Here is a 26624-nt window from a genome sequence, read left to right as displayed (position 1 = left end):
CATCACCTTTAGGTTTGAGCCACAGTCTAGATGAGTCATTTTCCATCTCATTGACATTTACATTTGGTCAACATGCTGTTGTCCATTGTCCATGGACCTTTTACATCAATATGTCGTAGTTAGTATTTGCCCCTTGGGGAACGGGGAACTGGACCTCCCGCTTCAGCCCGTCTCTGTCACCTCATCTCATCTGTTCCTGGGAGGCCAACGCTCTGACCTCGAATAGGTGACTCAACCACAAAAACATCAAAGCACCTCACCGCACCGGACCAGATGACGCCAGATTTCGTCGCGGAGACCCGTGTCTCACACTGCCCAGTCAAATACTCTTCAACAATGCTGGCCTTTGTCAGGAGTTTTCTCTTCCTTACCAAAAACACATAACTACTCACCTAAGTGACCCCTAGTGTATACCATTGCTCGGGTAGCTTTGTTTCATCAACTCCCGTCATATACATTTTCATCTGTGCGATCAAACCACAAAGATGACAACAACAACCTTGTTACTCCTAGCCATCATGGCCATCTTCGCCCAGACGGCCATCAGCCTCTCCGTTCCCAGGGCCTCGGATGTCCTCAAGGTCGTCGGCGTCTCCATCCAGCGGCAGGCTCCGCGGAATCCAGTCCATCGTGACAGGCTGAGGATGAGAAAGAGGGACTCGTTTACTGCTGGCCTTGACAATGCCGTATGTATTGACAATGACGCCAAGCTTCTCCTCCCCGTTGATGATATGATGACAATGATCGTGACGATGATGCAAAAGCAACCTGGAACCTACTAACCTCTCCCAGGAAACTCTCTACTACATCAACGCCACCGTCGGCACTCCCCCCGTCTCGGTCCGACTCCACATCGACACGGGCAGCAGCGACCTCTGGTTCAACACGCCTTCTTCCTCCTTCTGCTCCTCCTCCTCCAACCCCTGCGCCGCCACGGGCATGTACGACCCCAACGCATCCACCACGTCGCAGTACGTCAACTCCAAGTTCAACATCACCTACGTCGACGGCACCAGCGCCAGCGGCGACTACGTCTCCGACACGGTCACCGTCGGCCCTCAGACCCTCTCCCGGCTGCAGTTCGGCATCGGCTACTCCAGCTCCAACCGCCAAGGCATCCTGGGCATCGGCTACAGCGCCAACGAGGCGCAAGTCACGCGCGGCGGGCTGCCGGCCTACCCCAACTTCCCCGAGCAGCTGGTCACCGACGGCGTCATCAACTCCCCGGCCTACAGCATCTGGCTGAACGACCTCGACGCCAGCACGGGGAGCATCCTCTTCGGCGGGGTCGACTCGGCCTACTACACTCCGCCGCTGATGTCATTGCCTGTCGAAAAGCTCAAGGACGGCAAATATCGCGAGTTCATGATCACCCTCACCGGTCTCACCCTGGGCAACCTGGCGCTGGGCAAAGGCGAATCCCTCGCCTTAGCATTCCTCGTCGACACAGGCTCCACGCTGACCTACATCCCCAACCGCCTCGCCTTCGAACTCTTTTCCGCTCTCGGCGCATCGTACGACGAAGCCAACGGCATCGGCTACGTCCCCTGCTCACTCGCCAGCAACACGAGTGCGAGCTTATCCTTCGCCTTTACTACTCCTACCATCTCCGTCGGCTTCGACGAGCTAGTGCTGGACGCGTACACCTCATCCGACGGCAGCCGGCCGCGCATGCCCGACGGTTCCCCCGCCTGCCTCTTCGGCGTCGCGCCCGCGGGCACGGGGACCTACGTCCTGGGCGACACGTTCCTGCGGTCCGCGTACGTCGTGTTCGACCTCGCCAACCACGAGGTGGCGATCGCGCCGACGAGGTTTGATTTGACCAAGGACCCGGCGGCGTTGGCCGCGGCTACGGCTCCCGGGTCGAGTACCACCGTGAAGGAGATTGGGAAAGTCGGAGAGGATGGCATCCCCGGGGCGACGAGGGTGGAGAATCCGGTCAGGGCGACGGAGGGGTTGAAAGGGGGAAGGACGTCAGGGGTGCCGCCGAGCGGGATGGCGAAGTCGGTGGGGGAGGGAAAGGGGGTGATGTGGAAGGCGGTGGGGGTTGTTGTGGTGGGTTTGGTGGTGGGTTTGTAGATCTAGGGAGGGAGGTGGTTTGACGCATGGTGCTGTTTGGTTTGGTTGCGGTTCGGGTTGGCTTGATCTTTTATATTTTTCTCATTCTTAGATATAGAAATAGAATTGTAAATATCAGCCGAGAGAGAGGGTGAAGTGCCCACAATACTCGAAAATAAAAATTGTAAAAAAGAAGAAAACAGACTTGACCTCTGAGACCGTGATTGTGGCCGTTCCTGTGATGACGGCATGTACATACTTGGTGACGTAAATGCTACCTACCTGTTGGACAATGTGCCAGGTCATACCTGAGGTGAACATGATGTACTACTTGCTGTCGGTAACCGAAGGCACCAGGCCGATGCAGGATGTGAGGCTGTCATTTTGACATCGGTTTGTCATCAACTGTATTTCTGATTCACGGATCGAGTCACTCAACTCTTCTGAAGGACAGAAAAAAAATACACAGGCAGCCTTAGGCTGCAGCGACAAACCGGCGATATTTCTGCCTTGAAAAAGGAGCCAATCCCAGACGGTCTTGATGACTAATAACACCCCTGTCAGCCATTGATGCCTGTTGATGGGCGAGCCAAGCCCCTGACGACCACTCGCCACAGCGGGAGCTAAGTGCTAGCCGAACCTTAACTGAACCTCTGGCTCTGCACCAAAGCCCAGGGCACCGCGGGCGTCGGCCAGCTGCCGACCACTTACAAACGAAATAAATTCATCCCACTTTCCCTTCTCGGCCACCTTCACCACCTCGACGACCTTCACCACCAACACCTCACAACAACAACCACAACAACCTTTCACCTAAGTCCATTTCACAACTCCGCCAACTCGGTCATCGTCAACATGGCATACGGCAGGAACAAAACCCTCCTCACTCCCCCTAGCATCGACAAGGGCAAGCAGGACAAGTCGGTCGCCTTTCCTCCAGGCCCGACCGACACCGTCTCGGCCCTGCGCTGGTCGCCCGTGTCCAACCACCTGGCCGCCGCCTCGTGGGACGGTAATGTCTATGTCTACGATGCCACCGTTGCCACGAAGACCGAGTCCATCAAGCCCATCGCCTCTATCCGCATCGGCGCCCCCGTCCTCGATTGCGACATTAGCAAGGTAAGTCACACATGAAACTCGTTCGAAGACGCATCGCCCCCGGTCGATCGATCCCACCGTCGCGCCGAGGACCTGCCGATCCGATTTTTCCTCGATCTCTCTTACGCGAACCGAACGAACGATACGAACCGTTCCTTTTTGCACAGGTATGGCGACGGTGCGGAAGTACCTGTCTTTTCAGCAGCATCTCACTAACCCCTCACTCACTTCAGGACGGAACCCTCGCCGCCGGCGCTTCTGCCGACAAAAAGATCCACCTCCTCGACATGCCGACCGGCCAAGCGATGGAAATCCGGGGCCACTCCAAGCCGGTGCGCAGCGTGCGCTTCATCGACGTGCCCTTCGCCAACCAGCCCATGGTCGCCTCCGGGTCGTGGGACAAGACCATCCGCTACTGGGACCTGCGCCAGCCCAACCCCGTCACCACCATCGACCTTCCCGAGCGCGTCTACGCCATGGACGCTAGTCCCAAGTTCCTCGCCGCGGCCACCGCCGACAAGAACGTGCATCTGATCGACCTCCGCCGCGACAACTACAAGGTCTGGAACACGGTCGAGGACCCGCTCGGATTGCAGCTTACTTCCCTTTCCATGACGGCGGATGGCTCGCGCTGGGCCGTGGGCTGCATCGGCGGCCGTGCTGTTGTGCAGGGGTCCGATGACAAGATGTAAGTCCCTTTCCCTTTCCCAACTCAACCACCACGACCAACAAACGAACGCCATCCCACCGCCACAGAGAAAACTTCAGCAAGCTCACCTTCCGATGCCACCGCGAGCCCCACCCTCCCCAGCCCAAAACCCCGACCGACGTCTACTCGGTCAACGCCGTCGCCTTCTCCCCCGCCGACAAGGACGTTCTGGCCACGGCCGGCGGCGACGGCACCTTTGCGGTCTGGAACGTCCAGCGCAAGATCCGCCTCCGGGCTCCGTTCAAGGTGGAAAACGACCACCCCATCACCGCCCTCGCCTTCCGCACAGACGGCAAGGCGCTCGCCTACGCCATGGGCTACGACTGGGCCCGGGGCTACCTGGGCAACAAGAACGCGGGGAAGGAGGGGGAGAACAAGATTGTGTTGCATGTGTTTGGGGAGGAGTTGAAGTAGGAAGCTTTGGGTGGGGATGTGAAGAAGGGGAGGAACGGGGATGAGGGAGGACGGAAAAAGAAATGAAAATGGAAATGGCAAGATTGCAGAAGTGGCATGGCGGAAGAAGGATCACAGGACTTTGTTTTTGCCGTCGTGTCGTTCCGAGCTTGGTTGGAGGGTTCCGGGAAGATGGGAAGCAACTTGGTGCCTGGAACATGTGGACATGATGATCTGTGGAGGTTCGGGAAGCGATGTCTCTTTCGGGAGGATTTACTACTTCAGGTTGCCAGCCAGTCAGCGGGTGGTGCTTGTTAGATTACCTGTGGATCATGGATGAGCGATGAACAGCGAAACAGGGCAGGAAGCGGGAGAAATATTGCTGTATGAGTAATTTCATGAGGAGAATTCCCGTAAGGCATCATCAGAATGGGCTTGTCTCAACCGGAATAATGTATGATTGATATGGTGTGAACATGTGAATTGATAGCAGTATGAATGTAAAGTGTGAGAGATCTGCTTGTAATAAATGATGTTTTGCATCAACATGTTCTCCGTCAATGCAAGACCAGAGTTGGTCGACCTAGTTCAGCTACCTAAGGTAAAACAACCTGTTTATTTCTCCTTAAAAAAAGTCAAGGCGCGCTATGCCATGCTTATGCCTACCTTCCTCTAGGTACACATGTATTACCATAAAAATCGAGAGAAAGAACGCAAGTCAAGTCAAGGTAAAGTCAGCGTCAACAATAAATGGACAAGAAAAGAACATAGGTAGGTACATGAACAAATGAAAGCAGTCAACACCGATTCCCATTCTTCCTCTGCCTCCCATTTATCTCTTTCTTCCTGGGTAGGTAGGTCAGGTACGTTTAGGTTGAGGCACCTGAGTTCTCTTCCCATCCATCCATCCACCCATCCATAACCTTCTTCCTTGATAGGTAGGTGGCTAAACACAATGATAAGAACTCAAGAGACAAGGGGAAAAAAGACGAGAAACAACAAGGCATCCCTATCCCCCTCTTCGAAAAGCTCATTACAACCCTCCATTCTTCACATCTCCATGTTCTTGTTGCCATTGCCGTAATTAGCCGTAGCCATAGTCATCATCATCAAGCAACCCGAAAGGACAAGACGCAAATCAACAATGGTCAGAAGACCGACCAAACCAGACCAGAGAGAAGCAGAGAAGCAGATAAAAAAATCAGCGAGTATTCCTGCGCATGTAAGGATATATCCCTCCCTTCCCTTCCCTTTCATTTCCTTGTCTTGCCTCATTTTTTCCTCCCTCATCCATCCTCAATAATACCTCCAACAAAAATACCCGGCAGCTAGCAAAACACATAAATACAAATGGAGAGAGAGAAAAAAACAAGAGAAAAGAAAACAAAGCAAGTACGTTTGTTGTTTGTTACTCCCAATCAACCCCCTCCATTCTTCCATTGCTCCATGTCTTGATGATGTACGCCTGTTGTTGGTGGTCATTGAGAAGTAAGTCGAGTTCCTAATTTCCCGTCACATGTGTGCCTCTCCATTTTTTTGTTTTCCCCGAGGTGGTAGGTATGTAGTGTTTTGTTTGTCGTGAACATAACGCCCCGGGCATCACGTCCCGACCCCAAAAGCAAACAAAGCAAGGAGAAAAATTACAACCGATCTAGCCCGTAAAAAATAATGTTCGTGGAAAAAGACGAAGCGAAGATGGGTGCTGGTTGGCCCCGGCAAAAGCCATGTATCAGACAGAATGGGTGCATGATGCACGAATTATGCCCTGCTAGGCAGGTAGTCTACGCCTTCTTGGAGGGTGCCGTGGGGGTTTTCTTCTCGTTGCATGATGCTTGGATGCTGGACGCATCTGCGGCTGGCTTGACACCATTTGTCGAAACGGAGCACGACGGGGTCGTAGACGGGGAACTCGCTGGCGTGTTGGCGTCACTGGTCTGGTTTGGAGTTGGCGAGGCTGCATGGACATCCACGCGCAGGCCGGGGGATGTCGGGGCCGTCGACATTGGGGTTGGCTGTCCGCTGCTGGGTGACGATTCCGGGAGCCGGGACTCCGAGACGAGGCGGGTCATGGCCTCAATCTGTTTGCTTGTAGCGCCGGACCTCTTGAGCGACGGGAGGTGTGCCGCCAGCTTCTCCACCAACACCATCTTGTCGGCGGGTTGCAGAGCACGGACGAGTTTTTCTGTCATGTCACGTCAGCAAGGTTGCATTCTGGTATCCGAGATAAAAGTGCCCAAAACATACGAATGACATAGTTTCCGTATTGGTCCTTCATCAACTGGAAGAGCGGACCATTGGCCTCGTCGGCACGAGTCAACAACTGATCCCGGATGGCGCGCTGTTCCTGTGGCGTGCCGTGCATAATGCACTTCTCGACGACGTTCGAAGCATTCTTGTGCCTCGACAGCGACAATATCTGGGGCGTAACGCAGTTGATGATGCGGGTGCGGTCTTCAGCCGGACCTTTCTCGAGGACATGCTGAATAACGTAGTTCCCGAACATGTCAGTCAGCAGCTTCTGGACCCCCGTGTGCAGCTCCTTCATCATGGCGGCTTTGTCGTCCTCGGAGCCGTGCTCCAAGACTCGCTGGATGACCCGGCAGCCGTATTGGTGGGAAGCCAGGTCGCAGACGTGACCCTTGAACCCGGCCATCATGTTGTTCAGATGCTCGCGGGGAACCAAGGCGATCGCTTGCTGGATGACGTGGTTGCCGTGTTGGTCCATGGACACCGTGATGAGCTCCGGTTCCAGCTCCTTCACCAACTCAACCTGCTGCTCAACGAGAACGTGCTCGAGAGCCTATCAACGATTAGCAAAACAACCCAAGACATCAGCAAACACAGCGCCACTCACCTTCTGCACAACCCGGCAGCCGTACATCTGCATCGACAGATCGACCACCTTGCCCTTCATGGCATTAGCCAGCACCCTCTTCTGGACCTGATCGCCGTGCTCGAACAGCTTCTGCATGACGTAGTTGCCAAACACGTCTTTCATGAGCTGGATGGTGTTGGGCTCAATCTCGGCAAAGACGCGAGCCCTCTCGTCGCTGTTGGCCGTCTCCAACTTGGCCTGAATGAACCGAGACGCATGCTGATCGCCGCAGAACTCGACGATATGACCCCAGATGTCCTGGAGCTCCCATTTCCTGGATCTCGGGCTGCTGCGGAACTCATCCAACAGCGGGCTCCTGAAGGCCCTCCCCGCATCCTGGTCTCTGGCAGGCCTAGTGGGGATCGCGCCAGGAACGAAGCCAAACGGACCCATGGGGATGCCAAAGGGCGCTAACTGGCTCGCCTGCCGGGGGTCGGCGAACGCGGCCGCATAGGGGGATGGGAACTGCGGAAAATTAGGGGGAACATAGCCGTTCGGGAAAAAGTTGGCAACCGGGGAAGCCTGCACGAACGGGTCACCGAGACCCCGCCGGGCCAACTCAGCGGCCAGCATCGGATCTCGAGAAGAGGGCCTCGACCAGGGGTCTCCATTCGGCTGGGGCGTTCCCGTGAAGCTCCTGGGACTATTCAGGCCGCCACCTGGCTGATATGTGCTGCCGGCCGGCGAGTTGCGGCCGCCTATCGAACCGCGCTTGTCCATGCTGCCATTCCTGAATGAATCCCTCGGGAAGCCGTTGACGTACGCTTGTCCGTTGTCCCAGGACTGCGATCCAGGATTGAACTGGAAACCAGGGGACACGCCGTCGTACGCCCCGGAGCTCGGTCCATTGTTCACGGCGCCGTTGGTTACGTCGGCCAGGCTCAGCATGCCGAGCGCATCGGAAATACTCATCGGAGTTTGCCGGGCAGCGTCAAAGCTCGCAGCTTGTTGCGAGAGAGAAGGACCCGAGAGAGAGGGCCGTTGGGAATGGCTCGGCGTCGTTGCGTATGTGAGATCGCTCAAGGAGGTGGGCTGAGCAGCGAAGTCGGCATCTGGACGACCAGAGACCGAACCTCTGAGCCCGAGTAGCTGATCGGGACCTTGCCGGCGCCCCGGGGCATTGTACAAAGACCGATCGAGATCTTGAGTCTTGAACTGATCGATAGTGCCGTTGTCTCCGGATCCCGGAAATGTGGTTGGGTATCTGAGGGTACCATTTGTGGGCTGCAACGAGGCCATGGTCGATGGACGGGATCCCACCGCAGACGGTTGGAGTGTTGTGGATGGCGCAAAGATATTGCTGTATACGTTGGTAGAGAAGCCCGCGGGGTCGGGACGGGTCCGTGGAGATGTGTTGCCGGCAGACTTGGTGTCGTTCCAGTAGCTGCTGCTCCAGGTGTTCTTGTCCGCCGAGGTCGGCGCGGCGATAGCGCCAAAGGCAGCACTGGTGAAGCTGTTGAAGGCGTCTACTCTCATATCAGCCCCGTTCTCTGGCCTTGTCCAACTACTGCCCAGACCAGGCTCCAACAAACCTCTAGAAGACACCCCATCCCGAGCTGTCGCGAATGTCGCCGCAGAATTGTTATTCCAGGGTGCTTGGACGCTCTTGTTCAGAAAGCCGTTGGTGGCGGTAGCTTGGGAGTTCGTATTTTCCTTAGATACCCCCGTATAGTCGGAAAGCCGACTGCGTCTCGTCGTCGTCTAGCGGTAGTCTCAACGTTAGTTACATGCCACAGGAATGGCCAAGGACAACATGATATGCCCCGCGCACGAGGGTGGAAGGTGGCTGGTCGGTGAGGCACAGAACATACGTTGTTCGCCATGTTGGTGGAGTTTGAATGATATGTCGTTGCCGGTATACAGCTCACAGAGCGAGCGAGATTGACCTTTGAGGTATTGACAGATGTGTGTAGTGGGCGCGGAACCCTGTCCGGCCGGTATGGTACAGGCGCTGTTGGTTCCTCGTCGTCAAGTAGAGGACGTGTTTTGGTGGCCGGAGGAGGAAAGGACGGATTCGACGGATTCGGCACGAAACAGTGTCGGGGGAATTATTTGCTTGTCGTGTGGGAGCTGCGACAAGTGGGAAGCGAGGTCAGCGCATGTCCCAACAGCCGGCAACCGAGCAAACAAGTGCGTCTGTGCAGTAACAAGACAACAAAAGTTGGGGCCTAGTGGGGGGGGAGGCAGTGGTGGATGAGGGAGGATTGGTAAGGCTGACGTCCCACCCAGCTTCGCAAACTAACGTTAAGCTGGGAGGCGGGAAGGCGGGGAGAGCGGTATTCACCGGCGCCTGGGGCATGAGCTTGTCCACTTTGACGAGGGCCTGGGCAGCAGTCTGGGGGAATGCGCAGAGCCGCTGACTGAGGGAGGGGGCGGGGCGCAGTGGTGACTGGATCAGCGCAGGAGGCTTGGTGCTTTTCGGACACCAGAGCAGGGCAAGATGTGCGCAGAACTGCGTCGGAGACTCCAGCGGGCTGGACCGCACCTTGAGCGGACAAGATAGTTTGCGCAAGACCGACAAAGGCGGCGGCGTCGATCACGGGAAAACTTCGTGTTGGGATGTTTGCGGGAGGTACTTATGTCCTTCTTCGATGGGGGGGTGATGCGTTGGAGGATTCAATGACGAAGACGTGCGCAGCGGCGAGGAGGACTGGACCTCGGCCTCGTCTCAAGGGATGAGAATGAAGGAAGGGAACGCAGGAAGCACAAAAAACTAAACAACAACACAGAGAGGGAAAGACAGGACAGAGAGAACGTTCGGCGGGTTGAAGACCCGAGCGTAGCGTACCCTTGTCCCAAGTTCAAGGTTCCTGAGGGGAGAACTGGATGGATTTCGATGTCCCGCCCTGACCTGAAGGGCCAGGCAGGGATGGATGCTTGTGGGTTGTGCCGCTGCTGCTTTTCTTGGGCTGGGGCCGGCAGAGGGGCTGGCTTCGTCCTGTGTCTTGGGGCCACTGCCCTGGGGAAGCACAGCTTGCCTCTGCGCTGGGATCCCTGGAACCCTGGGGGCGATGGAACTCGAGACAACCGAACCAGGGGTGGAGGGGGTTCCCGGTGAAGCCCCCCAGGATCACAGAAAAAGGATGGGATTGGCTGGTTGGTTGGGTTCTGGTTCACTTGGTTGGTGGTGAGGTGGGTGTGGATGCGTGGATGCAGATGCGCGGCGACGGGCAGCAGTGGGCAGCAGAGCGGACGAGTCGTGCAGCAGGCTTGGCAGGAATTGGAAAGGCGAAAAGAAAATGGAAGGGGAACAGGTTGGGGCCGAACGGGAAGAGATGGACGGGGTCGCGGCCAAGCCAAGAGAGGGGACCTGGACTTTACCTTTTTAGGCCGCGATCTTGGTTTCGTCTTGGGTGTGCTGTTGGTGGGACTCGGCACCCAGAAAAACGGTGTTGTCTTGCCCTGCAGGCTGGGGAAGCTTGGGTTTGTGGGGAATTCTGGGACAACTTCAGGGCCTGAACGAGGCCGGAAGCGGCGTGGACGGCGGGTGACAAGCGACGAGGCTAGACTGCGGGATCGTTGCGAGTTCGATGGCGCGAGATCGAGAAGTGGTTGTGATTTGCTCTGGTGTTTCTCGATGTTCATGCGTCGGGGCCCGAAATATGTACTCGGTAAGTCAGATGGAGGGCGGGAGTCAGGTAACTGCAGGTTCGTAGATCTGAGAACTGCAGGGGGGCTGGATGCTTGGGCTGTCTTGGGTGTCTTATGGGATCCGGGCTGTCGTGGTACAAAGGCTCTCGATCAAAGAAGGTAGAGAGAGGTTGGTGCACGACTTTTTTGTTGAAAGAGGACCTGGAACGAGGTGTTGGTTCTGATGATTGTTGGGTCGAGGGATCGAGATGCTGAAGGATGTAAGATGCAAGCTTGATGTGCGTGAAGCTTGTCGTTTTGGGAGAGGGATCTCTCTCTCAAGACAATGGGCCCTAGATTGGCGGGGCGAGTTGGCCCAAGTCGAGTCTGGTCGAGTTGATGGCTTTGAGAGACCCCAAGAGCGGGAGGAAAGAGAATGCAGGCTCCGAGTTCCGAGCTGTTGGTTGGCACAACCGCTCAGTCGGGTGCTGAAAGCGGCTGTTAGTGGTTGAAGGTGGATGGACGAGTCCAAGCCAAGTGTGGTTGCCGCCCGCTCGTGGCTCTGGTCGTGCTTGCCGATTCCTGACGACTACTCGTGAGGTTCGTCCTACTTCACTGATCGCACGATGGGTTCCTTCCTCAGTGCCTCAATACCTTACGGAGCAGGTCCAAGGCTGCCTTTTTCGCCCGGTGCCTTCCTCGACTTCCACCAGACAACTCCGATTTCTGCCCGCAAACTGCACAACAAGAATGGAAATAAAGATGCCTGAAATGCCTGAAATCCGACCACCGACTTAATGCGTCTCACTGTGCCCGATGCGCCACACCGGAGCCAAGACCTGATGCTCGATGATCTCGGAACCCAGGATCCAGAGTGTTGGGTCTTGTTGGTTTCGTTTTCCTTTCCTTCCGTTGTTGGTTTCCAGCTCCCTTCGCCGTCTGATGTCCTGTGGCGGCGGCAGTGATGGTGGTGGTTGTGCTGCTCCTGGGTTGGCGCGTCGATGATGTCTCGAATGTCTCGACTCTCAGATGAACCGCGTCAGCCACCTAGTGCCCAGAACACTCTCAACGCAAGACTCGACTGGATGTCCAAGTCTCGGTCTCAGCTGTACCGCTTATGGTTTGTTTGCCTCGATCTGCTCTCTGGGAGTCCCGCCTGGTCAGTTTGGCCGATGCTTCCTTTCTCATCCCATGCGGACCTCGTCATACAAACCACACCATCTCATCCCAAACATTGCCAACAGACACAAGCAGGCTGACTCACCACGCCACACACTGTTTGCTCTCCGCTTCTCAACTATCTTTGAGATTGAGTTAACTGCGAGAGCCCGGCCAGGTGGATGATAGTTGGATAAGATAGGTACTCGAAGGACCCCGAGGGACCACGCTGTTGCTAAGGTATGTATGTTATGCACACTTGCAGGTGGTACTGTACATACAACGAGGATGGAGTGCCGGACTATCTGCCTCACAGACCCCGCGCGCGATCCGGGTCCAACACTGCCTCTATATGCATCACCAAGAGTAGGGGATCGAGGGCACACGCATACACAATCAAGGGGCAAGACTCGTCCCTTCTTGTAAGCCCGGCGACGGCTGTGCGGAATGGGCTCCTGCACGCCCCGCCTTCGTCGTGTCTCACTCCCAGGCGCCAACCACCCACTTGTGCGCCACTCCCGTGCGAAGATAAGTTGCCCTGGCCTCTCGGGAGTCTCCGACAGTCCTATCCATGCTGCATGTCCTACTTGTGGCATTGTGTGGCCTCTCTGACAGACAGAATCATCTCTCCACCCCTTCCGCCCTCCCTGGAGCCAGACAAACCGCGACACAGCACCGACTCCGCAACTCAGATGAAGTTGGTGCGACGTGCCTGTGCGCCCTTTGCTCGTTGCGTCCCTGGACGATCTGTCCTGGTTTTTACTCTCTCTCTCGACCCTTATTGGCACGAGAGGCTCAATGTGCGTCCCCGAAGCCACGAGGCAAGGGATAGTCGTCTGGCATGGGACCGGCATTCACCTCCCTCCGTCTTTTCTCTCCGGGCTCAAGCTCAAGGGAATGAAAAAGAACGCCCCATTCCCTGTTGGTTACAACGGGCCGACAGATATGCAGTCAACAAGATCAGCGGTTCTTCCTCGAGCAGGCGTCCCTTGTTCTCGACCAGGCATCGAGAAGAACTTCTCTCTCTTAATCAGATTACAACAGAGCTGCCGACGTTCGGCAGACCGACGCAGCCTCCCGCTGTCGTGACACCGCCCGCGCCTTGATATCCCAATGTCCCGTTTCTCCCTGACTGGGTCGCGGCCAGCTTGGTAATATTAGTATCTTTCGCCCGGCCGTTTCAGATAGTATACACACAACGGCCCGGCTCATCCATCCTAGCTGCTTCTGTGTCACTGCCGAGTTTGTTTCTTGTCTTTTCCTGTCACCGTGTCCCGTGTTTGCCTCTTTCTCCTCCATCCCTTTTCCGTCCCTTGTGTGCCCCGAGCTCCCTTCCCACGCTACCCCCTAGGCGCAAACATTGCGCGGCCCACCATGTTGCGCTACGCGTTGCGCGGCGGCGGCTCCCTGTCCCGCCGCTGACGGACACGACGAGGCAGGTGTCGTCATGTGCCTGACATACTATGCCGTGTCCGGCTGCGGAGAACCAGTCTGTACGCCACGGCCACGAGAGTGAGAGAGAGAGGGGCAGAGGGAGGCATCCATCAACAAGCTGCTAGTCCTTCCGTTCTCCGTAACAAGAGGGAGCCAGCAATTCGGACTCTTTTTGTTCTGCTCCTGAGCCTCACCGCTTCTCCACCGATCCTGGGATTGGGGTTCCAACTGACCATGTCTCCATCGTCGTGTGGCAGACGGAAACACCACATGCGCAGGCGAACGTCCACATGGAACGTGGTGATGGATGAGGTTCCTGGGATGTCCCAGATATTGGCCCACACTCTAACCCGTCGCTGTCGTCAATCCCTGGAGCGGGAGTCCAAGAGACAGCAGCTCATGCATGGATCGATCCACTACGACCTTCGTGACGAGCGACAGAGAAGTCCACCCGGAGTTATCGGCCCCAGAGAGGGCTAGCTTGCCCAATACCCAAATCACACCCCGTCATCAACCTCGCCTGGCACACGTACGACGATGTCAAACCGCTGAGCAACTCACTCGGCGGCAGGCTGGAACACACGGCTCACCGCCAGGGCCGGGACGCCTAGACGGAAACATGAAAGGGGAGAGAATGAAAAGGACAACCCTGAACAGACCGGAGACAGACGAAGGAGAGGAGGAAGAGGAAGGTCTTTGCGTTTCGACAGCTTAACCCGTTCCCCGCATCCCATCCCATTCTCGAAATATCCCCAATACAAACCAGCTTGGAAGAGTGGAGATGAGTGGGAGAAAAGGTGACGCACCAACCGGGCTCTCACCGTCCACGAACCCTCCCTCTCCCCCAACAAACCACGACACACACACAGTCTACCCCAAACGGGAACGACCTTGTAACCACAGCGCGCCGGGCCAAACATCCTGACCACCAGCCAGCCAGTCGGTCGGAAGCACAGCGGCCCCACACCGAAACCGAAACGTTTCTGTGGCTGCCGTGCCTTCACCGCGCGCTCTCCGGCTACCTACGGAGCCATACCCCGCCGTCACCACCGCCGCCGCCGGGGGCAGGGACGAGGATTTGCCGTGGTGCACATACACTCACTACACACAGCATCGTGTAGCATAGCGTGGTCCGCGGTTATGACGCCGTCATGCCATGACAGGATAGGACAGGACACGACATGGCATGGCATGGCATGGGATAGGTAGCAGGCAGAAGTGAAAAGACCGACTGCGCCGACTGGGCACGACACACACAACATGAGGGTTGTTGCGGGGTACGATCGTAGTCACTGTGAGCTCAAGAGCTAGAGAACGGGGAGAAGAAGGCAGGCAGGCAGGCAGGCACGCGGTGTCCGAAGACTTTGGACATGCCTCCATACACCTGTCAGTTAGTTTTGGATTTGCTTCGTTCATCCTGGCGAAACGGCAAAGGTGTGTTTATTTGTCTGTCTGTCTGTTTGCCGGGGAGCGGTCATGCCATGCCATACTTCGTACCATGTCATGACATATGGCTCAGCTCCCGTCGTCACCTATTAATGGTGGTGGTGGTGCCTGGTGTCATCAGTCGGTGTCACGGTTGCAACACTCGAGCGGCGGGCGGCCCGGCGAGTTGCTTGACACTCGATTGACAGATGTCGTTGATGGCTTCCATCTGCCTGTTCCCAAACTTGGGTTTTGAATCGGCTGTGTAAGCACCGGGCAGGCCAAACGCTCCTGCTGCTACGTACGGAGTACTCCTGCGGTGGCGGGTGCGGCGGCGGCGTTGGATGCTGACGGCCTTCATCCATAGGTGCTTCAGGTGCCTGGTCTGTGGCATGTACATACATACAGGCACGGACAGTTGCAAACGGTTTGGAGCTAGGTGTTTCATGTCAACAGATGCAATGTCGTTGTCGTTGGGCACGTGGCCAAGGAGGTTGAGAGTTTGCGATGACAACCATCTCCCAGTCCAGGACCAGAGGTCCATTGGTGAGTTGGCATGGCGCGTGAGCAACCTTTTTTTGCGGTCTGGATCTGCTGAGGAGGAATCGAGATCAGCGTCTCACTCATCGCGCCCGAACAACCGATCATTTGCCGCCGGGGAAATCCAGGTTCCATCCAGAGTCCAGAGTGTGACGGTGCAGCGACCGACGGGCGGCTACGCTCCACTAGGCTTCCTCCGTCGGTCAGAGGTCAACATGAAAGCTGGGTTGTTGGATTGTCTCTGGGTTTGTCCGCAATTCATCGGCTCAGCTTGTCAATTCGCGATTTTCGACTTCCATGGTCGATGCTGTCGGCCGTTGTGTTGTTGTCATTTCCCACGCGAGTCTCGTTTCCTGGAAACATGGATCCCGGCATATTGAACGGTTGCATGTTTCCGCTTGTTTCTTCATGCAACGGCAGAAAAAAGAAGATGAGGGGAACCTTGAAGAACTGCACGGCGAGGTCTGGGCCCCATTCGCATCCCAACCTGACGTTCCATCCATCCCCCTTGTCCGGGCTTCCCTTCGGAGAGATCTCTGCTCTCTCGTCGTGTCGTTTCTGCGGCGCTTTTGCCGTCTCCGCAGAGAGAGGTGAAGAAAACCCTCCACGCGCCTCCACAGAGAGCGACAGGGGTAAATTGGACCAAAATTGAGACCCACTGGATGGCCGGCCGTTAAGCTCCTTGATTGGCTGAGCGGCGAATTGGATGGGGACGGTTCATCCCAATCCAGCGTCGTCCGCTGCTACGGTAGCGCCAGTGTGCCTGTGCCTGGCAGAAGTGCGTGATGCTTTCCCCTGACATGGTGGAAGACGCCAGGGACCGTGCTTGCAGAGCCAAGCGCCTCCGCTCTGCTCTCCTCTCTCCTCGCCTGACCGCTTGCTGGGCGCTTGTTGGTCCGGCTGAGGTTGCTTGGGGTCCTTTCCTTTCCTTCTCTCTTCTTTTCACCCCCTCCCCTCCCTTCACCTTCTCTTTTCCCTCCCTCACCACCTCACTCCAACCCGCGACTTTGGATCGCCGGCGTCCATCGACACCAGGGAATTGCATCCGTCGTTCTTTACGGTCACTCCCTTCCACCTCCCGATCTAGGGAATTAATTCCACGGTCTTTTCTTAGGTACTTACACCTTAATCGGCATCGACTTCATTCTTTCAGTCGATTCCAGTCCTGTCTTTTTACCTGGTCGATGCAATTCCCTGTGTCACGCCTCCAATTCAACGCGACGCCAAGTCCATACCAGACATAGCAGACAGACAGAGAGAGAGAGAGCCTAGGGCAGGTAGGTTGCTGATCGGCTCCCTGCGTTGGACGTCCCAGATCCAGGGATGAGGCGACATGATGTTGACGAACGCGCCCTCGACTCGACAGCTTCCTCACAGTACATACCCTCACCACACGCCTATCACATACACTCATTATCAGCCAGCCACCATGGATTCTGTCGCGAGGATCTTCCGCCGGGACGGCGACTACTCGGGCGAGAAGCCCATCGACAACAACGACTCGGTCATCAAGATCCTGGTCGCGCTCCTTTGTGTCACGGTGTTCGGTCTCCTGGCGCTCGGCGCCCTCATGTTCATCCGGAAGCAGCGGAGGAAGAAGCAGATGATGCGCGAGACGCTGCCGACGTACCAGGACGTCAAGAAGACGGGGAACCACCGGCGGCTCACCATCACCACCAGCGGCGGCAACGGTCGGTCCAGCGTTATTGTTGTCAACGGCGGCGGCCAGCCCATGCTTGCGAACCCCAACTCCCCGCCTCACTCTCCCGATAACGTTCCCGAGATCCACATCACCTTCCCCGACGAGCAGGACGAGCAGGGCCGGCCCAAGAGCGGGCGCGTTGTGGTTGTTCGCGTCGGCGAGACTTCGATTGGCCTCGAGCCCCTGCACGACGAAGAGCTTCCCGCCTACGAGAAGGAGAGCAGCTCCCAGTTCTACTCGATCGATATGGAGAAGATTGGGGGTCTGAAGGAGAAGGAGTACAATCCTTAAGAGGAGGTTTCCTTCAATACGGGCAGGTTCGAGCCGTTGGACTCGATCCCCCTTGGAGGGAAGTTGTCCATGGATGTGATGGACAGAAAAAGAGAGAGAGGGCCGGACAACGACCCTTCCTGTTTTCTCCGACGATTCCACCAGCGAGAGCGGGCACTTCTTTTACGACATTTTTTATTTCATCATGGGAGCGTAGACTTGGTTTTTGCGACGAACGGATCTATCTACTACCTGGGACACGAAAGAGATACCAACCATTTACAACCGGCCATACTAAAACCGCCGCCGAGACACCGGACCTCCCTTTCGCGCTTCTCTTTTGGTTCTCTTCTAATTTTTTAACGGTGATCTCGGCGTCGTCCTACCTCCCTGCGCCCCATTTCCATTTGATATTTCTCGGGGCGCTGGATGGGAGGTAGCGGGTTCGATTCTCTTTTGATCAAAGCTCGGCAAGCAAGCAACCAAGCTGGCAGGCAGGCAGGCAGGCAGGTCGGGGGTGTGGATGGATGGATGGGTGAAGGGATTATGGATTGGGAGGGTCAGGGACGCCAAACCAGCCTGGCCTGCCTTGCGGTGTGTGGGACGTCAAATGGCCAGATGATGGTGGTGGTGGATGAGACCGCGACACTCTTGATGTCTCGAAGGAGGGGCTGATATGAGGAGAGCGCGGTTGACATGTCCGGTCCTTTACCCATCACCAGGTGTTGACGTCTCACCCCGCGAGCAATGTATACACACGATACCTATATATATGCATGATCGGGGCGCCGTTTGGGTTCTTGGAGAGCGCCCCGCCGGCCTTTGTTCGGCTCTGTTTATATGGGCATAGCTTTTTCATATTGTGTAATTCTATTTTTCCGCCTTGCCGTTGAGGCAGGCAATTTTTTTGGACTTGATGTTTTGTTTCTCCTGTTGGTGAGATGAATTGTGGTTTTGAGCATTGATGTTTGGTTTGTTTGTTTTGCTGTGGGGAGAGGCCGGGATCCCCGGAGCTCCATGGATGGTTTGCTTGGATTTGGATGAGGCTGTGTCGGCTCTTGGGCTCTTTCAACTCCGCTCGGTTCAAGTTGATGGTGGATGTCGGAACGGTCGGTGTTTTGGATGTTAAGCGTGGCTTGTTGACCAGGAGGTGTTGGTCCATACGTTCATGGGCTTGGGTGTATGTAGCCGGGGAAAGGGAGATGCCCGTTCAACATGGCTGCCTGGTGCACAAGGCTGGAGGTCTGGAGGACATTGGCTTCTTGAATTGTATGTCCTAACACAGTAAATTGCCATGTCGTTGCCGTCGATCTCCAATTTCGTTTCACAGGTATGATTCTTCAGATGAACACCTTGATGGTCAGGGTTAGGGTCCAATGACAGTGGGGTTTCAGATCTCGCTCAGCCTGATCCATTGGCGATGCCCGCCGAGATTCCCAGGCAGCTCCAAATGTCCAACCTCAACCCACTCAATTCGCCCAAACTCACCATCTTCTTTTCGTTGCGTGGCTCGTCGCTCGACCGTCGCGAGCTCAATGGCACTGGGGCTTGATTGTTGAGGAACATTATAGCCCCGTCGTCTCTTTCGTTGTCATTCCTTGATCTTTTTCCTTCTCTTTTCATTCCTTCTCGTCGTCTCCTTGAACCTATATTTTCTCTATTTCTTGTTCTTTTGTTCTCTTTATTTTACCCCCCCTTCCCACCATGCCGCCCTCGAAACCTCCACCTAAACCATCCCCGTCGTCCGGCCCGGACAAGGACAAGACGGCAAACCTCGACTACAAAACCATTGCCGCCGAGTTCGCCGCCGCGAAGCGTCGCAAAGAAGCCCAAGATGCCTCTGCCGCTGCCTCCTCCTCTTCCCCGAACACTGCTGCTGCTGCTGGTGGTCCCGATGCCAGCCCCAACCCCCTAGAAGCCCTCGCCGCCCAAACAAAGGAACAGCACGAAAAGCTCGCCCTGCGCGAGCGCGTCCGCGCCAGCGTCGAAGCTGCGCGCAAATCCGCCTACCAAACCCGCTGGGCGTGGACCGCGGGGTTCTGGGTGTGGCTGCTGCTCGTCCACGTCGTCGGCATCGCCTACTTTACCAGCGGGTTCTTGCTGACGCGGCTGGTGCTGGATCAGAGGTCCGAGTGCGCCGTGCCGCCTACGGTCGATGGGACTTCCTCGTCGTCGGTGGTGGATTCGTTGTTGCCCGCGTGGAAGGGCAAGGGGACCGTGGACGGCGGGTGTTGGCATCCCAGGACCTTTGAGAGGGCCGTGGTGGTGGTGATTGATGCGCTGAGATATGACTTTGCCGTGCCGGTAGGGGATGGGGAGGCGTACCATGATAAGCTGACGGTACTTTACGAAATGGCGAAGCAGCACCCCGACAAGGCCTTCTTGAGGCCGTTCATCGCGGATCCGCCGACGGCTACGATGCAGAGGTTGAAGGGGCTGACGACGGGGACGTTGCCGACGTTTGTGGATTTGGGAAACAGCTTTTCGGGAACCGCAATTGACGAGGATAACCTGCTGGTGCAGTTCCGGGAGGCCGGGAAGAGGGTGGTGCATCTGGGCGACGACACGTGGGAGGCCCTGTTTCCGGGGTATTTCCACGCGAACTTGAGCAGGGCGTACGACAGTTTTAATGTCTGGGACTTGCACACGGTGGATAACGGGGTCATCGACAACATCTTCCCGGCCATGGAGCGGCGCGGGGAGTGGGATGTGCTGATCGGGCATTGCTTGGGCGTCGACCACGCTGGGCACCGCTACGGCCCGAGCCATCCCGAGATGGCAAAGAAGCTGCGCCAGATGGACAAGTTCATCCGCGACCTGGTTGCCACCATGGACGACAAGACGGTGCTGATCGTGATGGGCGACCACGGCATGGACGGCAAGGGCGATCACGGCGGGGAGAGCGCCGACGAGATCGAGTCGGCGCTGTGGATGTACTCGCCCAAGGGCATCTTTGGACGAACCAAGCCCGAGCACGCCGCGCCGCCGCCGAATGCCAAAGTACGCCCTGTCAATCAAATCGATTTCGTCCCGACCCTGGCGCTGCTCATGGGCATCCCCATCCCCTTCAACAATCTGGGCCGGCCGATCGAGGAGGCGTTTGCCGTCGGCAGTGGCAAGGGCGTTTCTTGGGCGAACCTCGCTGCCGCGGAACGCGTCGCGGCCGCCGGCATCAAGAGATATCAGTCTGCGTACTTTGCCGCGCGGGGTATCCAGCCGCCTACCGGGCCCGGCACGCCGGCCGAGCTGTGGGACAAGGCTGAGGCGCTCGTGTCTGCGGGCGCCGGCAAGAAGCAGCAGGACTGGGCCGCGATGTGGGAAGCGTTTGCCGCGTACCAGGAGAAGAACCTCGAGGTCTGCAGGGCGCTGTGGGCGCGGTTTGATGTCAAGAATATGGTCTTTGGAATTGTCATCATGGCGTTGGGAGTTGTGGCGCTCCTGGCGTACGTTTCGCGGGGAGACGACGACGAGGATGTAGTGGAAGACGAGGAGCTGGAGCTGGCCGAGAAGAGCCTCGAGATGCAGGGTATCAAAGCCCCCGTCACGGACATCCCCGAGAAGCGGCTCGTTGCATCGGCCCTGCTGGGCGCGGTGCCCGTGTTTTTCGGCGGCATGGTCTCTGCATACAAGGCGGGCACGGGGGATTGGTATCGCGGATCCGGCATCGCGGCGCTGACGAGCATTCTCGTCGTGTTGGTGAGGATCTACGAGATTCACGAGGCCGTGCCGCGATTCCTCCCCAAGACCTTCTGGGGCTGGATGGCCGTCGTCTTCACCGTTAGCCAATCCGTCGGTTTCGCGAGCAACTCGTTCACCATCTGGGAAGACTCGATCCTCCTCTTCTTCCTCACCACCTTCGGCGTCGCCTCCGCCCTGGCCGCCCTCCGCCTGCCCGACCTTGCCAACCGCTCCCTCGCCATCTATCACTCCCTCGTCTTCGTCCTCCTCACCCGCGTCGCCAGCTACTCCAAGCTCTGCCGCGAGGAGCAAATACCGTACTGCACCTCGACCTACTACGCCTCGGCGACCAGCAGCACCTCGGCACCCTGGCAGCTCCTCATCCCCTTCCTCGCTGCGGTCATCCTCCCATCCATCATTAAAGCCTACCTCCACGGCACCCGCTCCTACGAGGGCCTGGCCCCGGTCTGGATCGGCTACGTCCTGCGCGCCGTCCTCGCCATGTCGGCGCTCTACTGGCTCCTCGACGCCGCCGACAACAACAACTGGATCCCCAACCTGCCGTCGCCGCACTTCCTCAAGAACCTCAACGTCTACCTCGCCCAGATGCTCCTGGGCGTGTCCCTCGTGGCCGGCACCACCGCCTTCGCCTGGGCGCCGCCCTGCGTCTCGGTCCGCGCCACCGCCAACCCGTCCAACCCGTCCAAGGCCCGCGTCGCCATCCTCGGCTACGCCAACACCCACGGCGCGCGCTACCTGCTGCTCCCCCTCAACCTGCTCGCCGCGTGCTTCCTGCTCAGCAAGCCCATGGGCGCCGGTGCGCTGGCCATCTTTGCCTGGCAGGTCCTCGCGCTTCTCGAGATCCTGGACTTGCTGAGCCTCAAACATGCCACTGGCCCCATCGGCCCCGTCGTCCTCGCCATGCTCGGCACCTTCCACTTCTTCAAAACCGGCCACCAAGCCATCCTCTCCACCATCCAATGGGACTCGGCCTTCATCCCCTTATTCACGATCCGCTACCCCTGGTCCCCGCTCGTCGTGACGCTCAACACCTTTGCCGGGCCCATCCTCGCTGCCGCGTTCGTGCCGCTCCTCGTCCTCTGGAAGGCCGGCCCCAAACGAAAAGGTCTGCTTGACGCGGTGAGCAAGACCCTGGGTTGCTTCATCGCGTACTTTGCGACCGAGGCGCTCGCCACCATGCTCTGGGCCGGACACCTGCGGCGGCACCTGATGCTGTACCGCGTGTTTTGCCCGCGCTTCATGACGGCGGCGGCGGCGGTGTTGGTGGTGGATGTGGTTGGGGTGTTGGTGGCGCTGGCGGGCGTCAGGGGGAACACGGTCAGTGTGGGGGATGTTTTTGGGTGGGCAAAATGATTGTTTTTCTTTGGATTTGAGTAAAAGGAAAAAAGGGATGGGATGGGGAACCAAAAAAAGGGGGTGATGGTGTGTATACTTGTAGTTAATGCTCGAAGAATTCCTGAGGCTACCTAGGTCCCCATCTTGATGTTGTCTGGGTTGGTATCTCTCGCTAATACTATATCATGCAACTGTAAGGGTGGTTGGCATGTTGGGTACCTATCACCATGATTTGCTAGCCTAGAAAGAAATTCTACGTCTGTACATAATGCTACAAAATGTTGAACAACTGGGCTGATTCCGCGGTCAAGAGTGAGTCTTCAAGACGTAAACATAGAACGAAGAGGCATCCACACACACTCCCTATATCTCAAATGGTCAAAACACTTTCTGATTGCGCGATCACCTAGCCCAAGCACCATCGACCACATGCACACTAAAGTGGAAGACTAGATTGTCATTCCCGGCCATGGCCCTCGCCATCTTGTTGAAGATGCAGCAAGTCCATGGACCATTTCTCGCGGCTAACTAACAAATTCCCTGATCCCTTTCCCGAATGTGATATCATCCCATTTTCTTTGTCCATGTATCAAAACCTCAAAAACGCCCAAGTTGAAATGGCGAACAAGCCCCCTTCCCTGATTCCCCTCTCCCAACCCTGATGCTAATGCTTGTTGAAACAGACAACCGGTTCCCCTTACTTTTTGCCAAATAACGCCGAGTTGAATATGGCGCCTTGGAGGTATCATCTACCGTTTTTGTTTCCCCATTTTAAAACCGTTAGAAGACCCCCAAATGCATGCTGTTGAAATTAAGATCCGGGAAAGTATCAATGGTATGTGTGTGCGTGCGTGTTTTCAGGCACACACTAGGCACTTAGGCCTTGGTGTACTGAGCGCGGAAGTACTTGGCGGCATTGACCATGTGGGTGAGGGCACCCTTGACCTCATCCCACTTGCGGGTCTTGAGACCGCAGTCGGGGTTGATCCAGAGCTGCTCAGGGCGGACTGTTGAGTGTTAGCATGTATTGTCTCCGATAACGTGAACTCGAGAAACGTACGGTACTGGAGCATCTCCTGGATGCGCTGCTTGAACTCCTCCTCAGGCGGGACACGGGGGCTGTGGATGTCGTAGACACCGGGGCCGATGTGGCGCGGGTAGGCCTCATCGATGAAGACCTTGAGGAGCTTGGCATCCGACTTGGAGTTCTCGATCGAGAGAACATCGGCATCCAGGGCGGCAATGGCTGGGCTGAGTTAGTTTTCCTGAGTGACACATCAACATGGGACGATCTTGGCTTACCATGGAAGAAGTCCTGGAACTCGGAGTAGCAGAAGTGCGAGTGGATCTGGGTCGAGTTCTCGACGCCAGCGGTGGCCAGCTTGAAGCTGTTGACGGCCCACTTGAGGTAGGCGTCGCGCTCAGCACCCTTGCGCAGAGGAAGACCTTCACGGAGGGCAGGCTCATCGACCTGGATGACAAAGATGCCGTTCGCCTCGAGGTCGAGAACCTCGTCACGGAGAGCCAGAGCGAGCTGCTGGCACTGGACGGATTGGTGGACATCGTCACGAGGGAACGACCACCGCAGGCAGGTGACGGGGCCCGTGAGCATGCCCTTCATGGGCTTCTTGGAAACCGAGGCGGCATACTTGGACTCCTTGACGGTCATGGGGCCGGGGCGCGAAATGTCACCGACAATGATGGGCGGGCGGACGCAGCGAGAGCCGTACGACTGGACCCAGGCGTGCGTGGTGAAGACGTAGCCCTGGAGGCGCTCACCGAAGTACTGGACCATGTCGTTACGCTCAGGCTCACCGTGGACGTAGACATCGAGGCCGAGCTCATCCTGGATCTGGATGGCCAGGTCGATCTCCTTCTTGATGAACTCATCGTACTCCTGCTCGGTGATCTCGCCCTTGGTGAACTTGGCACGCTGGACACGGATCTCGCTCGTCTGGGGGAAGGAGCCGATGGTGGTGGTAGGGAACAGAGGAAGGTCGAGGTGCTTCTTCTGCTCGGCGAAGCGAACCTCGAAGGGCGCCTTGCGGTGGTGCATCTCCTCGGTGACCTGCTGCTGGCGCTCCTTGACCTTGGGGTCGTTGGTGCGGGTCGACTCAGCGCGCGACTTCATGGCGGCGGCGTTGGCATCGAGCTCGGCACGGACGGCCTCCGGGTCGGTCACAGCCTTGGCCAGGATGGCGACCTCCTTGACCTTCTCGACGGCGAACGAGAACCACTCGTAGACATCTGCGGGCAGCTTCTTCTCGCTGGCCAGAGTGTGAGGAGTGTGGAGCAGAGAGCTGGAGGTGGCAACAATGACGCGGTCCTCGCCGAGAGCCTTGATGGCTTTCTGGAGGAGGTCGAGCGACTTCTGGAAGTTGTTCTTCCAGATGTTGCGGCCGTCAACGACACCAGCAGAGAGGATCTGGTTGGGCCCGAGCTGAGCAATCACGGGCTCGAGCTGCTCGGGGTGGCGGACCAGGTCGACGTGGATGCCCTGAACGTTGGCGAAGGCCGGGAAGATGTCAAAGTTGTGGACGATGTCGCCGAAGTAGGTGGCGACAATGATCTTGGGGATGGAGTCACCGGCAGCGGCGAAAGCCTCATAGGCGGGCTTGAAGGCAGCCTTGACCTCGGGGCGGAGGTCGAAGACAAGGACGGGCTCGTCGATCTGGACCGACTCGGCGCCGGCGTCCTTCAGAGCCTTGAGAAGCTCGACGTAGACGGGGACGAGCTTGTCAATGAGGGTGATGGGGTCGACGGTCGAGCCGCGGTCAGCCTTGCCGAGGGCAAGGAACGAGACGGGGCCGACAAGGACGGGGCGGGTCAGGATGCCAGCCTCCTTGGCCTCGAGGAACTCGCGGACGGGCTTGGGGTCGGCAGCCAGGGAGAAAGTCTGGTTGTCCTGGAGGGTGGGCTTGACGTAGTGGTAGTTGGAGTCAAACCACTTGACCATCTCCAGGGCCGGAACATCGACGCCGGCCTTCTGGTGGCCACGGCCCATGGCGAAGTACTCATCCAGAGGGGAGAGCTTCTGGTTGGCGTAGCGGGCAGGGATGGCCTGGGAAGCGGGAATGTTAGAGACGGGTAGTCCAGCGCGGGCTTGGGTTGTCAAAGGAACTCACATTGAAGAGCTGGATGTGGTCCAGGACGTGGTCATAGAAAGAGAAGTCGTTGGAGGGGATGATGTCGACACCAGCATCCTTCTGGATCTGCCAGTGAGCGAGACGGAGACGCTTGCCCTCGGCAAGGAGAGCCTCCTGGGAGATCTTGTCGGCCCAGTAGGCCTCGTTGGCCTTCTTGAGGTCCCGAAGGACACCCATACGGCTGTGCCATGGCGGTTAGCACCGAGTCTAGGAGATCAAGGGATTCAATCGAGAGCCATTGAGCTCAGGGACGCGACTTACGGGAAACCCAGAACCGACGACTTGACCATCTTGACTGAGGCGGGGTGGTTCAATGTGGGGTGGTCAAAGGTAAATCAAAGATACAATCTCTCCTGGCCTGCCTCGGGCTTGGATGAGATTCAGAGGGAGAGGTTGAGGTTTGGGGGGAAAAAAGAGAAAGGAGGGAGGGACAAGGACCAAGGGAAGGAGGAGGAGGGGCAGACTTTTGAGGAACGGCCCCAGCAACAGCAAAGCAATGGAAAAAAAGAATTGCGAAGCTGGGTCGTGGGGCAAGAGGCCGGGATCGGTGGGGGAGGGGCACTCCGGGCAGGGGGCTCCACCGCAACTTCCAATGTTTGGGAACTTCCAATATCTTGGGGCCCGACCGCCTTGATGCACGAACGAGACAAGGAAGGAACCCAAGACAAGGGTTGCACTGGATTGGCGTGGTTGGGATTGCCCAGAGGGGGCTAGAAGCCTGTGTCACAATCCGGATATGGATGGAATGAAGTCTACCCAAACTCTGCTCACGCACTGCTGTGAAGTGTCAACGCCGCCCAGAAGGTGGGATGTGGTGGGGCATTCAGAAAAAAAATGACAGGGCTTGAGGTGCAGGGGAGGTACGGTGAGAGCTCTTGGGGATCGGGAGGACGTGTTAGCGGGGGATGTCACTGTCGACATGAAACTGCTCAACATACTGTGTTAGTTTTCCTCCGGAGAGACCACTTCCACTACCACTCCGCGTCAGATGGTGTCATTGAGATCATATTTGACCGGGTTTTGCTCCTTTCCTGCCACCTGTCTCCCACCACTCAATGGCCAGTTGCTCCGCGAACCGGGCTCCAGCATCTGCATGCATGTAGCACCAGAGGAGGGGCTGCAATACCGTAGCCGAGTTACCCGACACTGGCGATCGAGCAGGACCTCATATTTCCCCAGATATTGAGCGTCGAGGGCCAATTGAGATTGATC

At 57.2% G+C, this 26624-nt stretch overlaps 8 protein-coding genes across 8 annotated transcripts; 4 read left to right on the top strand and 4 right to left on the bottom strand.

The window, feature by feature from the left end:
* Positions 1–485: 485 nt before the first annotated feature.
* Positions 486–4279, top strand: VTJ04DRAFT_3761 (uncharacterized protein; the record flags this gene model as incomplete). The annotated part of the gene is made up of 5 exons (XM_069361697.1): positions 486–686; positions 793–2003; positions 2877–3177; positions 3390–3844; positions 3913–4279. 5 exons carry the CDS (start codon positions 486–488, stop codon positions 4277–4279), a joined length of 2535 nt encoding a protein of 844 aa, XP_069222282.1.
* A 1760-nt stretch (positions 4280–6039) lies between these two features.
* On the bottom strand, positions 6040–8956 carry VTJ04DRAFT_3760 (uncharacterized protein; the record flags this gene model as incomplete). The annotated part of the gene is made up of 5 exons (XM_069361696.1): positions 6040–6440; positions 6503–7058; positions 7113–8599; positions 8666–8834; positions 8945–8956. The coding sequence occupies 5 exons, from the start codon at positions 8954–8956 to the stop codon at positions 6040–6042; spliced, it is 2625 nt and encodes an 874-aa protein (XP_069222281.1).
* A 41-nt stretch (positions 8957–8997) lies between these two features.
* On the bottom strand, positions 8998–10718 carry VTJ04DRAFT_3759 (uncharacterized protein; the record flags this gene model as incomplete). The annotated part of the gene is made up of 4 exons (XM_069361694.1): positions 8998–9203; positions 9262–9269; positions 9377–9618; positions 10455–10718. 4 exons carry the CDS (start codon positions 10716–10718, stop codon positions 8998–9000), a joined length of 720 nt encoding a protein of 239 aa, XP_069222280.1.
* A 5342-nt stretch (positions 10719–16060) lies between these two features.
* On the top strand, positions 16061–16504 carry VTJ04DRAFT_3758 (uncharacterized protein; the record flags this gene model as incomplete). Its single annotated transcript, XM_069361693.1, has 1 exon — positions 16061–16504. One exon carries the CDS (start codon positions 16061–16063, stop codon positions 16502–16504), a length of 444 nt encoding a protein of 147 aa, XP_069222279.1.
* Positions 16505–16689: 185 nt separating this feature from the next.
* VTJ04DRAFT_3757 (uncharacterized protein) lies at positions 16690–17253 on the top strand (the record flags this gene model as incomplete). The annotated part of the gene is made up of 1 exon (XM_069361692.1): positions 16690–17253. The coding sequence occupies one exon, from the start codon at positions 16690–16692 to the stop codon at positions 17251–17253; it is 564 nt and encodes a 187-aa protein (XP_069222278.1).
* A 712-nt stretch (positions 17254–17965) lies between these two features.
* Positions 17966–18394, bottom strand: VTJ04DRAFT_3756 (uncharacterized protein; the record flags this gene model as incomplete). The annotated part of the gene is made up of 1 exon (XM_069361691.1): positions 17966–18394. The coding sequence occupies one exon, from the start codon at positions 18392–18394 to the stop codon at positions 17966–17968; it is 429 nt and encodes a 142-aa protein (XP_069222277.1).
* Positions 18395–18936: 542 nt separating this feature from the next.
* VTJ04DRAFT_3755 (uncharacterized protein) lies at positions 18937–22284 on the top strand (the record flags this gene model as incomplete). Its single annotated transcript, XM_069361690.1, has 1 exon — positions 18937–22284. One exon carries the CDS (start codon positions 18937–18939, stop codon positions 22282–22284), a length of 3348 nt encoding a protein of 1115 aa, XP_069222276.1.
* An 858-nt stretch (positions 22285–23142) lies between these two features.
* On the bottom strand, positions 23143–25702 carry VTJ04DRAFT_3754 (uncharacterized protein; the record flags this gene model as incomplete). The annotated part of the gene is made up of 5 exons (XM_069361689.1): positions 23143–23273; positions 23327–23512; positions 23569–25327; positions 25392–25593; positions 25674–25702. The coding sequence occupies 5 exons, from the start codon at positions 25700–25702 to the stop codon at positions 23143–23145; spliced, it is 2307 nt and encodes a 768-aa protein (XP_069222275.1).
* Positions 25703–26624: the final 922 nt, after the last annotated feature.

The sequence above is a fragment of the Mycothermus thermophilus genome (assembly GCF_041956435.1).
Source record: "Mycothermus thermophilus strain CBS 625.91 unplaced genomic scaffold VTJ04scaffold_2, whole genome shotgun sequence".
Classification (NCBI taxonomy): Eukaryota; Fungi; Ascomycota; class Sordariomycetes; order Sordariales; family Chaetomiaceae; genus Mycothermus; species Mycothermus thermophilus.
This window is presented reverse-complemented; position numbering and strand designations above follow the sequence as displayed.